The sequence below is a fragment of the Geotrypetes seraphini genome, chromosome 4 (assembly GCF_902459505.1).
Source record: "Geotrypetes seraphini chromosome 4, aGeoSer1.1, whole genome shotgun sequence".
In the NCBI taxonomy this organism is placed as follows: Eukaryota; Metazoa; Chordata; class Amphibia; order Gymnophiona; family Dermophiidae; genus Geotrypetes; species Geotrypetes seraphini.
Window position 1 is genome coordinate 106,455,759 of NC_047087.1, and position 13,618 is coordinate 106,469,376.

The window sequence follows — 13,618 nt, forward strand, 5'->3', positions numbered from 1 at the left end:
ACTCCAGCTAATCCAGAATACTGCAGCCAAACTGATCTTCTCAAAACGCAAGTCTGACCATGCCTCCCCACTCCTTGCCAAACTTCATTGGCTCCCAATAATCTCCAGAATCCATTTCAAATGTTCCTGCCTGGCTTTCAAGATCATTCACGGAATCCTGCCTCCTCTTATCCCACTGTCTTTCAACTCCTCCAGTCCCGACTCCTCCAGAACTGCCCAAAGGCTTAAACTAGCCTTCCCCTCTCCACACGGCATTCACTATTCAGGCAAACTGGGAAAATCCCTTCTCTTCAAAATCACAGGTCTTTGGAACGACCTCACCACCCCGCTGCGGAACCTGAGCTCCCTTCAGTTATTCCGCAAACAACTGAAAACCTGGCTTTTCAGCAAATTGTAGCTCTATCCTTCCCCCCTTTCTCTCCCCCCTTCTATACATAAGTTCATGTAATCCTTTTTCTTCTTCTCTACCCACTATTTTAAGTTCTTGTAAACCGTGTCAAGCTCCATTCTCATGGAGATGATGCGGTATATAAACTTAAGGTTTAGATTAGATTAGATCCTGTTCCTGCACCTAATGGCTGTAAAAACACTGATACCTTTTATAATTAGGTCCTACATCAAAAATGACTTGATGTCATACTGACCGCGCCAGGTTTAAATATTTCCCCATTCGATATCTCTGTTAATCAATTTGGAATAATGGCGTTCCTTGTGACCCTGGGCAAGTCATTCAATCCATCATTGCCCCAAGTACATTAGATAGATTGTGAGCCCATCAAGACAGATAGAGAAAATGCTCGAGTACCTGATTGTAAACCACTTAGATAACCTTCATAGGCAGTATATAAATACCTAAATAACCTTCCCTTTTACAAACTGTAGCGTGATTTTTAACGACAGTTGTGGCAGTAATAGCCCCAACACTCATAGAAATTCTATGAGCATCGGAGCTGTTATCACCGCGGTCGGCACTAAAAATCATGTTTCGGTTTTATAAAAAAAAAAAAAAAGGAGAGGAGGGTAAAATAAATAAATAAACATTTATCTCTGTTCCCTTCTTAGAATCTTTTAAATATTACCTCCTCTAAATCATGTTAATCTATAGAAATTCCACAAATTTCAGATCTTGAACACTATGATGAACTTGTCCCCAATCATATGAACCAGCTCTGTGGGGCTGTGAGTGCTTGAGAACCCCCAATACAGAGTGAATTCTATGATTATATCCAATGATGGGATAATTTCCATTGGGTTTAACACTCTCGATCATTTTGAAAAGTTGGCTCCTATATCCCCAATGTTCTACCAGTGGGGCTTGCAAGTGATTATTACCTTAAATGATCAGCTATTAATAATTTAATTTGTCTCTTTGTTTGTCCTATATAACATAACCCATAGGAACATAAAATCTCATATATCACTTGACTTGCTGTACAATTTGTGTGACTCCTTAAAAAGAGAAGTTTCTTAGCTCTAAGCTTTATCACACTTTCTGTTTCCCAAGCATATCCGCAATATACAGAACTATTATATCTATCCTGGACTCTCTCCATCAGTACCACTCTTTCATATTACAAGAGTTATCATCCTTTAAGTTTACAAAAAAGGGATCCCCATGGGTCAATTCTTACACTGAAGAAGCTATAGTGAAACATATGACTATGTTAGGATTGAATTAACAGTTTGCAATATATTGTTTTGGATAAAATTGAGCTTTGAGCACTCTGAGGTTTTTTTTTTATACATAGAAAAATTTGTTTATCCATTCCATGTGCTAGCAAATAGTACTGATACCTACAATATCAACTGGCTTCGAACATTCAGATAAGTGGAGTTTTTATATTTGATGTCATATTGTGTGAAGTCATTGATGACTCAATATGAATATTTTAGTGATGTTGTTTAAACTGGTGCAATAAAACAAGACATAAGTTTCAGCACACGGGTGGAATGATCAATGACTCGAAGCACTGTTTGGTAACTTTTTAATAGTAGTTTAATTATATTTATATCGCCAAGAGTTTGAACAAGTTAGTATTGCAGAGATAAATTTGAAAAAACTTTAGTGAAACCTACAGTGTGTTTTTTGGAATACCCAACATGATAATCAGCAATACCTGCATGATGAAATGCTACTCCCCACAGTATAGTTCGTCCAAGTACAGAGTCCAGCCCTGAAGGTGAGCGTTTCAACTGCTCTAAAACATCCTGTATACCCTCTCTATCCAGCGTCACTGGTAAGAGATTTGTAATTGCATCCAATCCTTCAATCAGGGAATAAAAAGAAAAAGAACATATTCTCATAATAGTCAAAATGTTATGTATCTCTTTAACAACTGACAAAAGAAATGTTAGAAGTCTCACCTTCAGCCTTTGGCAAAGCCTTATGATGCAAACTGTAGAACTCCCGGGCAATAGTATCTGCCAATTTCTCACACCAGTTCTTTGATGGACAAAAGAGTAAGACAGAGTGGCCACCATGTACAGTCTCATAACATAGGCTAACAATGTGATCCTCGTCCCCCTGAGAAAAAAAAAAGAGAAATCTGAGAGTAGGTAGCATAGTAACTAGAATAAAATTATCACTATTCCTCACTTACTGTGATAACCCTGAGCAAGTCACTTGAGCTCTCACTTTTTATTGTCCTCTTTTCTTCCTCCTGTCTGGAAATTTCAGTATCCTTAACATAGATAAAGTGCTGCCCAGTTCTAATCCCTGAGTTACAATTCTCTTCTCTTGTCATATAATTGGTGTTTTTGAACAAGCACCTCTTACTCTGAAGAATGAAAGATTTCAGTTAAATGTGTTTTCTTCAGTAACCCCTTTAAGTCACTACTGAGTAATAAATTTACAAACTAGTGTCCCAAAATGGTGAAACATTCATCAAAAACAACAAATAGGAGCACTATAAACTTAAAACCCACTTTATAAACTGCCTGAAGGAGCTCAGAACCATGAGATGGTGTAATGAACACGACCAGGGTAAAACCCTGATTAGTGTTTCAAATGTCTATCATTGCTCCCTGTTGGAGTTGTTTATAAAGTTGTTTCATATGGTGTAAAAAAATTTAAATAGAAGTGCAAAAATGTTTCACTGATTCACAACAGCTTCTTATATTTTAAACTTTGAACTTAGTCTTTTTGAAAAATCTCAAGGTAAGTAAAAGTTAACTTTTTGAAGCAGAATCTTATCTTGCTAAAGGCGGGTCTGACGCATTTCGCCAAGACGGTTTCCTCAGAGAACCCGCTTCAACAAGTTGACAATCAAAAAGAGAACTGCATTCTGAAAAAAACATCTAAGCAGAATCCGAAGGGGAGACATGGGAACTCCCCTTTCTCAACACTGGCATGCCCAGTCACATATCTTGGACGACCTTAAGTTTGTGGTCTTGGAAGCACCAAAATTGAAAAGAGGGGGGAATTTAACAGCTTGCCTATGGAAAAAGAAACAATCATGGCTATACCATTGGCAAACGGTCACCCCCACCTGTTTGAACAGGGAAGTGGAGTGGTGGGCGTTCCTTCACAAATGAATGACATCTCAGTTTGATGATAAGTCGGGACTACAGCTGTGAGTGTTGTCACATGAACCGGATATTAGAGAAGTCAGGAGAGCTTTGAAGGTATCTACCAGTAGCGCTGTAAGTTGCTTTGTTACATTTTTACCTTTTAAACAGTAACAAGCATTTTTTCTCTTCTTTTTTTCAGAATGCAGTTCTCTTTTCGACTGTCAACTTGTTGAAGCGGGTTCTCTGAGGAAGCCATCTTGGCGAAACGCGTCAGACCCGGCTTTAGCAAGGTAAGATTCTGCTTAAGAAAGATAACTTTTACTTACCTTGAGTTTTTTCAAAAAGACTAAGTTCAAAGTTTAAAATATAAGAAACCTGTTGTGCATCGGTGAAACACTTTTGCACTTCTATTTAAATTTTTTTACACCATATGAAACAACTTTATAAACAACTCCAACAGGGAGCAATGATAGACATTTGAAACACTAATCAGGGTTTTACCCCGGTCGTGTTCATTACACCATCTCATGGTTCTGAGCTCCTTCAGGCAGTTTATAAAGTGGTTTTAAGTTTATAGTGCTCTATTTGTTGTTTTTCTTCAGTAACGCCATCTTATACCCTTATAAATAAAAAAATAAATAAAAATCTGGAACCTTTTTTTTAGCTTAAATCGAGAAAAACAAATATATTTCTACAAATTTATTTTAATTAATTAAAAATGTATATATCACCTACAAACTAAGCGATTTCCAAAGAACATACACAACATTAAAAACAATCATTCTGTACTTAAGTAGTATTTTATATCTTGCCAAACCAAAAGCTCAGCAATTTGTGCTTGTATGAGATATACAATTGCCCAAAGTCTGAGACAGTAATAGACACAAGAATCGGTCTCAAATATGTTGCATTCGGATAAAGAGGGCCTTCCTGGGAGAAAGTTTTTCCAAAGACACATGATCTCTAATGGTGATTTTCTACCTTGTCATTCACTTGAAATCTTCTGGAATTTGTTTCCTTTTCCCATTGCATGTATAGTGGAACTTGGAAACTGTCAATGGTCTTGGGCTTTATTTTAAACTAAAACTACCACAGATGTTCTCCACAACATGGTTACACAGCACTATCAGCTCCTATTTCATGGCTCATACAGTAAGAGCAGCCCAGCTACCATAATAGGAAAGCAAAATGTGAACAAGATCACATAGAGTGTATTGTTCCTGAAAGTATTTCTTTTTGAATCTAGTCCTCCAGTCCTCTTCTTTAATATTTTGTGTGCTTTGGAAGATTATCAGAGCATCATTACCTTTGCTTGTATTGCAGTTTGAAAGTCTCGCACTGGATTCATCAGAGAGTCATAAATAGTGCTGCTGATTTTCACATGTTCCATGAGAGGCACAGGGCGAAAATCAGTAAGATACAGTTCAGCATTTAGCCAAGAAGCTAACAGATTCAGGTTTGGCAGGGTTGCACTCATGCCCACAATCTGTACACCTTTAAAAAAAGAACCATTCTTTGTCTCTTGCAGTCTGCAATTATAAAAACAAATAAAATTTTGTGAATCATGTGAGATGCAAGATCATTCTTCCTCAACATTTCAATATTTTTTCAAACAGCAATAAAGGGCTTGATATGCAAAGACACATATGAAGTCAACATTGACTGCTAACTGCATAAGTCAGCTTTTTTATTTTTGGCTAGACAACTTTTGAAAACAATTTGTCTGTGTATGTATAGGAGAAACCAAGTACATTCTAGATGCAGGGCCTAAGGTTTATACATTCAGCGATATGTTATTTTATGGCACACACAGTAGGACCAGCCATTTTACAAATATACGCATGAGGAAAAATGAGAGGCATGAAAACGACAACTTCAACTCAGAAGTACCAGCATTATGGGGTCAAAAGGCATGTAGCAGCTAGTGGACTGCTGTCCATCTCTGATATGGGGAGAGAAAGCACAGTTAAATACCTTAACAGGTGTTATCCAGGGACAGCAGACAGATATTCTCATGTATGAGTGACGTCACCAACGGAGCCCCGGTACGGACCACTTTAAAAGTGTATCGCCACTTTAAGATCTTAGAAATTTCACGATAGCATGAACCGCACATGCTCGAGTGCCTTCCCACCCGATGTAGGGTACGTGGTCCCTCAGTTAAGATAAGTCAGCTAAGAAGTCAACCCAGGGAGGTGGGGAGGTTGTGAGAATATCTGCCTGCTGTCCCTGGATAACATCTGTTATGGTAAGTAACTGTGCTTTATCCCAGGACAAGCAGGCAGCATATTCTCACGTATGGGTGACCTCCAAGCTAACAAAAATGGGATGGTAGAAGTGTTGGCCTTTAGAAAAATACATTTCTTAACACAGATTGGCTGAAGTGCCCATTCCATCTGGAAAAAGACTCCAGACAATAGTAAGAAGTGAATGTATGAACTGAGGAGCACATGGCAGCTTTACAGATTTCCTCAATAGGAGTAGATCTGAGGAAAGCCACAGAAGCTGCCATAGCTCTAATTTTGTGAGCTGTGACACGACTCTCCAGTGCCAGTCCAATCTAAGTATAACAGAACAAGATGCAGGCAGCCAGCCAGTTGGAAATCATTCTTTTGGAAACAGGATGCCCCAATTTGTTTGGATCAGAGATGAACAATTGGGGTGATGTTCGATGAGGCTTTGTCCGGTCTATGTAATAGGCTAAAGCTCGTTTACAGTCCAAAGTATGCAAAGCGGTTTCTCCAGTATGAGAATGAGGTTTGGGGAAAAATACTGGTAGAACAATTGACTGATTGAGATGAAATTCAGTAACAACTTTTGGAAGAAACTTTAGATGCGTATGCAGAACCACTTTGTCATGATGAAAAACTGTGAAGAGTGGATCTGCTACTAATGCTTGTAACTCACTGACCCACCTGGCAGAGGTGAGAGCAATAAGGAATACCACTTTCCAGGTAAGAAACTTAAGATGAGCTGTGGCCATTGGGTCAAATGGAGGCTTCATTAAACTGGAAAGGACTACATTACGGTCCCAGACAACAGGTGGAAGCTTGAGAGGTGGTTTCACATTGAAAAGTCCCTTCATGAATCTGGAGACCAAAGGATGAGCAGTAAGAGGTTTACCCTCAACTGGCGTGTGAAAAGCTGTAATAGAACTGAGATGGACTCTGATAGATGTAGATTTGAGGCCCAAATCAGATAGGTGAAGCAGATAATCCAACACCAAATCCACTGATAATGAAGATGGATCATGATGATAAAGACAAAAAAGAAGAAAACCTAGTCCACTTTTGTTGATAACATTGTTGAGTGGCTGGTTTCCTGGAGGCATCAAAAATTTGACGAACAGGCTGAGAAAGATGTAAGTGAGATAGATTCAGCCCGAGAGAAACCAAGCTGTCAAGTGTAGAGAGTGGAGGTTGGAATGTAGAAGGGATTCCTGATTCTGAGTAAGCAGAGTAGGAAATACTGGAAGAGGTATAGGCTCTCTGGAGCTGAGTTTAAGTAGAAGGGAGAACCAATGTTGCCTGGGCCACCGTGGACCAATGAGATTCATGGTGACTGCTTCTCTCTCGAGCTTGAACAGAGTTCTCAACATGAGAGGAATTGGAGGGAATGCATACAGAAACAGGCCCCTCCAATCTAGGAGAAAAGTATCTGCCTCCAGATGGAGAGGTGACTATAGTCTGAAGCAAAACTGGGGCAATTGATGATTGTGAGGAGCCGCAAACAAGTCCAATTGAGAAGTACTCCACTGAGCAAAGATGGACTGGAGAATTGCAGAGTCGAGAGTCCAATCGTGAGGTTTAAGAATTCTGCTAAGGTTGTCTGCTAGGGAATTCTTCTCCCCTTGAATGTAGACAGCCTTTAAGAATAGATTGCGAGCTGTCGTCCAAGTCCAGATTTTGAGCCTCCTAAAACAAGAGGAGAGAGCCCATGCCTTGCTTATTTATGTAGTACATCGCTACTTGATTGTCTGTGCGAAGGAGGAGGGCAGAGGAGATGAGGATATAAAACATTGCTCTGAGTTCTAGGAGATTGATGTGAAATTTCCATTCTCTGGCGGTCCAAAGACCCTGAGTCTGAAAAAGCACAGTTACTTACCGTAACAGGTGTTATCCAGGGACAGCAGGCATATATTCTCACATGTGGGTGACGTCATCTACGGAGCCCCAGCGCGGACAGCTTTTCAAGCAAACTTGATTGAAGTTTCAAGTTTGCTACACTGCACCACGCATGTGCATGCCTTCTTGCCCACTAGAGGGCGCATCCCCACCTCGTGGTCCTCAGTTCCATAACCAGCAAAGAAGCCATCCCCGGGGAGAAGGGCGGGTTGTGAGAATATATGCCTGCTGTCCCTGGATAACACCTGTTACGGTAAGTAACTGTGCTTTATCCCAGGACAAGCAGGCATGATATTCTCACATGTGGGTGACCTCCAAGCCAACCAAAAAAGGGCAGGTGGGAGGATGGCAATTTAGGAAAACAGGTTACGTAACACCGACTGGCCAAACCGGCCGTCGCTTCTGGACAAAGTGTCCAGACAGTAGTGGGAGGTGAACGTATGAACCGAAGACCAAGTGGCAGCTTTACATACGTCCTCCACAGGAGTAGACCGGAGGAAAGCAACAGAAGCTGCCATCGCCCGGACCTTATGCCCCGTGACTCGATCATGGAGCGTGAGACCAGCCTGAGCGTAGCAAAAAGAAATACAAGCAGCGAGCCAGTTGGACAAGGTGCGCTTGGAAACAGGATGTCCCAGCCGATTAGGATCGAAGGACAAAAATAATTGAGGAACCTTCCGATAAGACTTGGTACGTTGGAGATAAAAAGCCAACACCCTCTTACAGTCCAGCGTGTGAAGAGCCGCTTCACCAGGATGAGAGTGGGGCTTCGGGAAGAACACCGGAAGGACAATAGACTGATTGAGGTGGAAATCAGACACAACCTTAGGTAGAAATTTGGGATGGGTGCGAAGAACCACCTTGTCATGATGGAAGACAGTAAAGGGCGGGTCCGCAACCAAAGCCTGAAGCTCACTAATTCGGCGAGCAGACGTGAGCGCAAGCAAAAAGATCACTTTCCAAGTGAGAAATTTAGGAAGAGACTTGTCAATTGGCTCAAAGGGAGGTTTCATCAGTTGAGCCAAGACCACATTCAGATCCCAAACTACAGGAGGAGGTTTCAGCGGAGGATTAACATTAACTAAACCCCTCATGAAACGAACCACCAGAGGATGAAGAGAGAGAGAACGACCCTCTAGATGCCGATGGAAAGCAGCAATAGCACTGAGATGCACCCGGATGGAAGTTGTCTTCAGCCCCGACTGGGACAAATGCAGCAAATATTCAAGAACCGAAGACACCGGAACCAAATTGGGGTCCAGATGATGTGAGGTACACCAGGCTGCAAATCTGGTCCACTTCTGCGAATAACAAAGCCGAGTCGAGGCTTTGCGCGAGGCTTCCAACACCTCCCTGACTGCCGGAGTCAGGTGGAAAGGAACCAAGCCGTCAGATGCAATGACGGAAGATTGGGATGCAACAGTGAACCCCGACTCTGAGACAGCAGAGAGGGAAAAACTGGCAGAAGTAGAGGCTCCCTGGTACTGAGTTGAAGGAGCAGGGAAAACCAGTGCTGACGAGGCCAACGTGGCGTTATGAGAATCATAGTGGCTCCGGATGACTTGAGGTGAACCAACGTCCTCAATATCAGAGGAAAAGGAGGAAACGCATAAAGAAATCTCCCTCTCCAGTCGAGAAGAAAGGCATCTGCCTCGAGACGGTCCTGGGAGTACATCCGGGAACAATAGAGGGGCAGTTTGCAAGTCTCGGGGGAGGCAAACAGATCCACCTGAGGAGTTCCCCAGCGGTCGAAGACTTCGCGCAGAACCCGGGAGTTCAACAACCACTCGTGCGGTTGGAGAAGCCGACTGAGCCTGTCCGCCAGGCAATTCTTTTCTCCTTGGATGTAAACCGCACATAGGAAGATGTTCTGGGAGACCGCCCATTCCCAAAGGCGCAGGGCTTCCTGGCACAGGGCCCAAGAACCCGTTCCCCCTTGTTTGTTCACATAATACATCGCCACCTGGTTGTCCGTACGCACGAGGACTACCTGGTCGTGGAGCAGGTGGCCGAACGCTCGAGCCGCCAGAAAAATGGCCCGAAGCTCCAACACATTGATGTGACAAAGACGGTCCTCCGCCGACCATAGACCCTGGGTCCGCAGACCGTCGAGATGAGCCCCCCACGCGTACTCCGAGGAATCCGTGGTCAGGACCTTGCGATGCGGCGGAACGAGAAAGAGCAAACCCCCTGAAAGATTGGAAGAGTTTGTCCACCAACGGAACGAGCATCTCAAAGAGGGAGTCACCGTTTTCGGGCAAGATAGTGGATCGCAATCCTGACGCCATTGGGAGGCCAAGGTCCACTGAGGAAGCCTCAGATGCAATCGGGCGAACGGAGTGACATGGACCGTCGACGCCATGTGGCCCAGGAGCACCAACATGCGATGAGCAGAAACTGCGGGCATCCGCGAAACCTGGCGACTCAATCGAAGCAGGGCCCGCAACCGAGGAGGAGGAAGGAAGGAACGGAGGCGAACCGTGTCCAGCACGGCTCCGATAAACTGAAGGGATTGAGTCGGGCTCAACTGAGACTTGGGGAAGTTCACCTCGAACCCCAGACGTTGAAGGAAGATGATAGTCTGTCGGGTCGCTGAGATAACCCCCTCCCTGGTGGAGGCCTTGATCAGCCAATCGTCCAGGTAGGGAAAGACCTGGAGCCCCTGCGATCTCAGGGCTGCTGCAACCACCACCATACACTTCGTGAAGACTCGAGGGGACGAAGCCAGACCAAATGGGAGAACCCGATATTGAAGGTGCAAATCCCCCACTTGGAACCGTAAATACTTGCGGAAAGCGGGATGCACCGGAACATGAGTGTAGGCTTCCTTCAAGTCTAGGGAGCACATCCAATCCCCTTCCTCCAACAGAGGGTATAAAACCGGAAGTGACAACATCCGGAACTTCTCCCGGACCAGGAATTTGTTGAGCTTCCGGAGGTCCAAAATGGGGCGTAAGTCCCCTGTCTTCTTTGGGACCAAGAAGTAACGGGAGTAAAACCCCGTTCCCCGTTGTTCTGGGGGCACTGGTTCCACCGCCCGTAGGCTCAACAAGGCCCTGGCCTCCAGAAGGGGAAGTTGGCTGCGGTTGCACGGACACATTCCGGGTGGATGGTCCGGCGGCGTGGCCGAGAAATTCAGCGAGTAGCCCTCGGAGATGATCCAGAGCACCCATGCGTCGGATGTAATCTCGGTCCAAGCCACAGAAAAGGACCGGAGTCGGCCCCCGATTGGGAGGGGGTCCGGTGATATTGCGGAGGGGGCCCGCCCCCATCCGCACAGCCCGTCAAAAGGACGGGGCCGGCTTGGACGCTCCCTACGCCGGAGGTTTCGGCTGTCCCCCTCTACCCTGTTGGGGAGGGCGCCGGGCCGGAGGTCTAGAAAATGCAGGAGTAGACTTCTGCGGGTATCTCCTCGGGGGCGGCGGAAAGATTTTTGCGGCGGGGCCCGAGGTTTAGCATGGACCAAGGAGGCTAAGGAGCGCTCCTGTTCCGACAAACGTTTGGTCGCCGCCTCCAAGGATTTATCAAATAATTCTGAACCCACGCATGGTAAATTGGCCAGGCGTTCCTGTAGGTTAGGGTCCATATCGAGGGTACGGAGCCACGCTAGCCGGCGCATAGCCACCGCAAAGGCCGACACCCTCGAAGCAAGCTCAAACGCGTCGTACACAGCGTGGAACAGGTACAGCCGCAATTGAGACAAGTTGGACATGAATGTGGCAAACCCCTCTCGATGGGAAGCAGGCATGACCTCCCTATACTGAGGTAAGTCCTTCACCATGCTACGCAAATAAGATGAAAACGTAAATGCGTAGTTAAGGACCCTGATCGCCATAAGGGAATTAGAATAGAGGCGACGACCAAACTTGTCCAGGGTCCGCCCCTCCCTCCCGGGCGGGACCGCCGCCGAGACTCTGGAGGGTTGAGTCTTCTTAAGCGCCTACTCCACGATCAACGACTGGTGTGAGAGCTGAGGCTTATCGAACCCCTTAGACGGAATGGTCCGGTTCTTGGACTCCATCTTGGACGGCACCGCAGTGATTGTAAGAGGGGAGTCCAAGTTTTTGAGGAAGGTCTGGTGTAGGACCTTATTCAGAGGAAGGCGAGGAGTTTCCCTCGGGGGAGAAGGAAGGTCCTGCTCCTCCAGGAATTCTTTGGTATATTGAGAACCCGCCATTAAGTCAAGCCCCAAGGATTGTGCCATATCCTGCACGAACCTGGAGAAGGAGGATGTTCTGGCGGGCGGTGAGGGGTTTCGAGATCTCCCCGCCGAACAGAAGGGGGAAGCCTCGCGGGAATACCGCGGTTCCCTGCCAGACCCCGAACCACAGGAGGCCACATCCAGTAACCTCGAAGGGGTCGGGGAATGTCTGCGCCCCGAAGAGCCCTTGGGGGAAGCCCCGGGGGTCCGAGGCACCAAGGCACGCCCCCTCCGTCTCGGGGAAGAGTCTCTCGAACCCCCTCTCGCGGGGGAGCGAAACAGGCGTGGGTTGTCGAGGCGGAGCTCCGAGACACGCAAGGTCTCGCCCTTGAGCGGTGAAGAGCGACCACGCCTCCGAGGAGAAGCCCGAGAACGTTTGGGTTTCCTCGGACGACGCCTCGCCCGAGGCCGGCCCGAGGGCGAGGAGCCCCGAGAAGACCTCGAAGAAGAGGAGGAGGAGGATATCCTTCTGACCCGACGCACCTTGTCCCGAGGCCTTACGCTCCTCTCAGGCTGGGCCCCCGAGGTCGAAGTCGAGGGCAAGGTCGGGGCCGTCCCGGCACCCGAAGTCGAGGGTACCGAGATCGAGGCCGTCGAGGCCTGGGCCGTCGAGACCGGTGCAGTCGAGGCCGAAGCCTGCTGCAGTTGCTCGATGGCTCCTGACAGCTCCGAGTTAATCAACGCTCGGAGCAAGTCTTGGAAGGCCGGGATCCCCATCATGGCCGGTAGGTCCGAGGCCGGGGGGTGCTCCCTGGAGGGCGACCTCGGTCTCGAGTATTCCCTCGGGGCACTAGTTTTGCCAACCCTGGGCTGGGCCGAGGACGACCCACCCGCTGTCGAGGAGCCCGAGGATGGCTTCTTCGCCGAACCTGGGGCTGAGGAGGGAAGCGGGGACTTACCCGAGGTAGGCTTGGTCGGAGCAGCAGGCTTCGATGAAGTCGAGGGACGAGGCTGGGGCAAGGATCCCGAGGTCGAGGCCGGGGCCGAAGCCGACGTCGAGGCCTTCCCCACCGCGGAATCGACCACGAAAAGCTCCGCCATCCTGGCACGGCGTCGGCGGAGCGCTCTGGCCTGGAAAGTCGAGCACCTGTCGCAAGAGTCTGTCGGATGCTCAGGCCCTAAACAGAGCAAGCACCACCGGTGAGGATCGGTATTAGAAAGTAACCGATCGCACCGGGTGCACTTCTTAAAACCCGTCAAGGGACGGGACATGAAAACCGACAAGGCCGGAACGAGCACGGCCGGCGGCCGTGGCTAACGGGGGCCCCCGGAGCCAAATCGAGAAAAGAAAAGTCGGAAAGATTTATTTATTTTTTATTTTTTTTTTTTAAACGACGACTGAAAAAGAAAGTAAAGCACAGCGACCGAGCGAAAATCACCCAGACGCGGTGACAGAAGGCAAGCTATCAGAGCTCAATTTCCACAGGGCTTCTGGCTCCGCGGAAAAAACTGAACTGAGGACCACGAGGTGGGGATGCGCCCTCTAGTGGGCAAGAAGGCATGCACATGCGTGGTGCAGTGTAGCAAACTTGAAACTTCAATCAAGTTTGCTTGAAAAGCTGTCCGCGCTGGGGCTCCGTAGATGACGTCATCCACATGTGAGAATATCATGCCTGCTTGTCCTGGGATAATTGCCCATATGAGCCCCCCAGGCATAAGGGGATGCATCTGTCATGATGACCTTGTGATGAGGGGGCAAGTGAAAAAGGAGACCTCTGGATAAAGGAGGTCATCTACCATTGAAGCGACTGCAGAAGAGATGTCGTCCCACATATATGTTAGA

The 13,618-nt window shown here is 46.9% G+C and overlaps 1 protein-coding gene across 8 annotated transcripts in view; it reads right to left on the reverse strand.

Annotated features, from left to right (window-relative positions):
- The window catches only part of POLQ (DNA polymerase theta), a 321,333-nt gene that overhangs the window by 231,798 nt on the left and 75,917 nt on the right, over nucleotides 1–13,618 (reverse strand). For all 8 annotated transcript variants that reach the window (XR_004539268.1, XR_004539267.1, XR_004539270.1 and 5 more), the window contains 3 exons: nucleotides 4,817–5,039; nucleotides 2,365–2,524; nucleotides 2,118–2,264 (listed from right to left, as the gene is read on the reverse strand). Coding sequence is in view for 4 of the 8 variants with exons in the window: in XM_033942580.1 (XP_033798471.1) it covers nucleotides 2,118–2,264; nucleotides 2,365–2,524; nucleotides 4,817–5,039 (530 nt within the window). In the remaining 4 variants the exon portion in view is untranslated. The remainder of the gene's footprint in view (nucleotides 1–2,117; nucleotides 2,265–2,364; nucleotides 2,525–4,816; nucleotides 5,040–13,618) is intronic.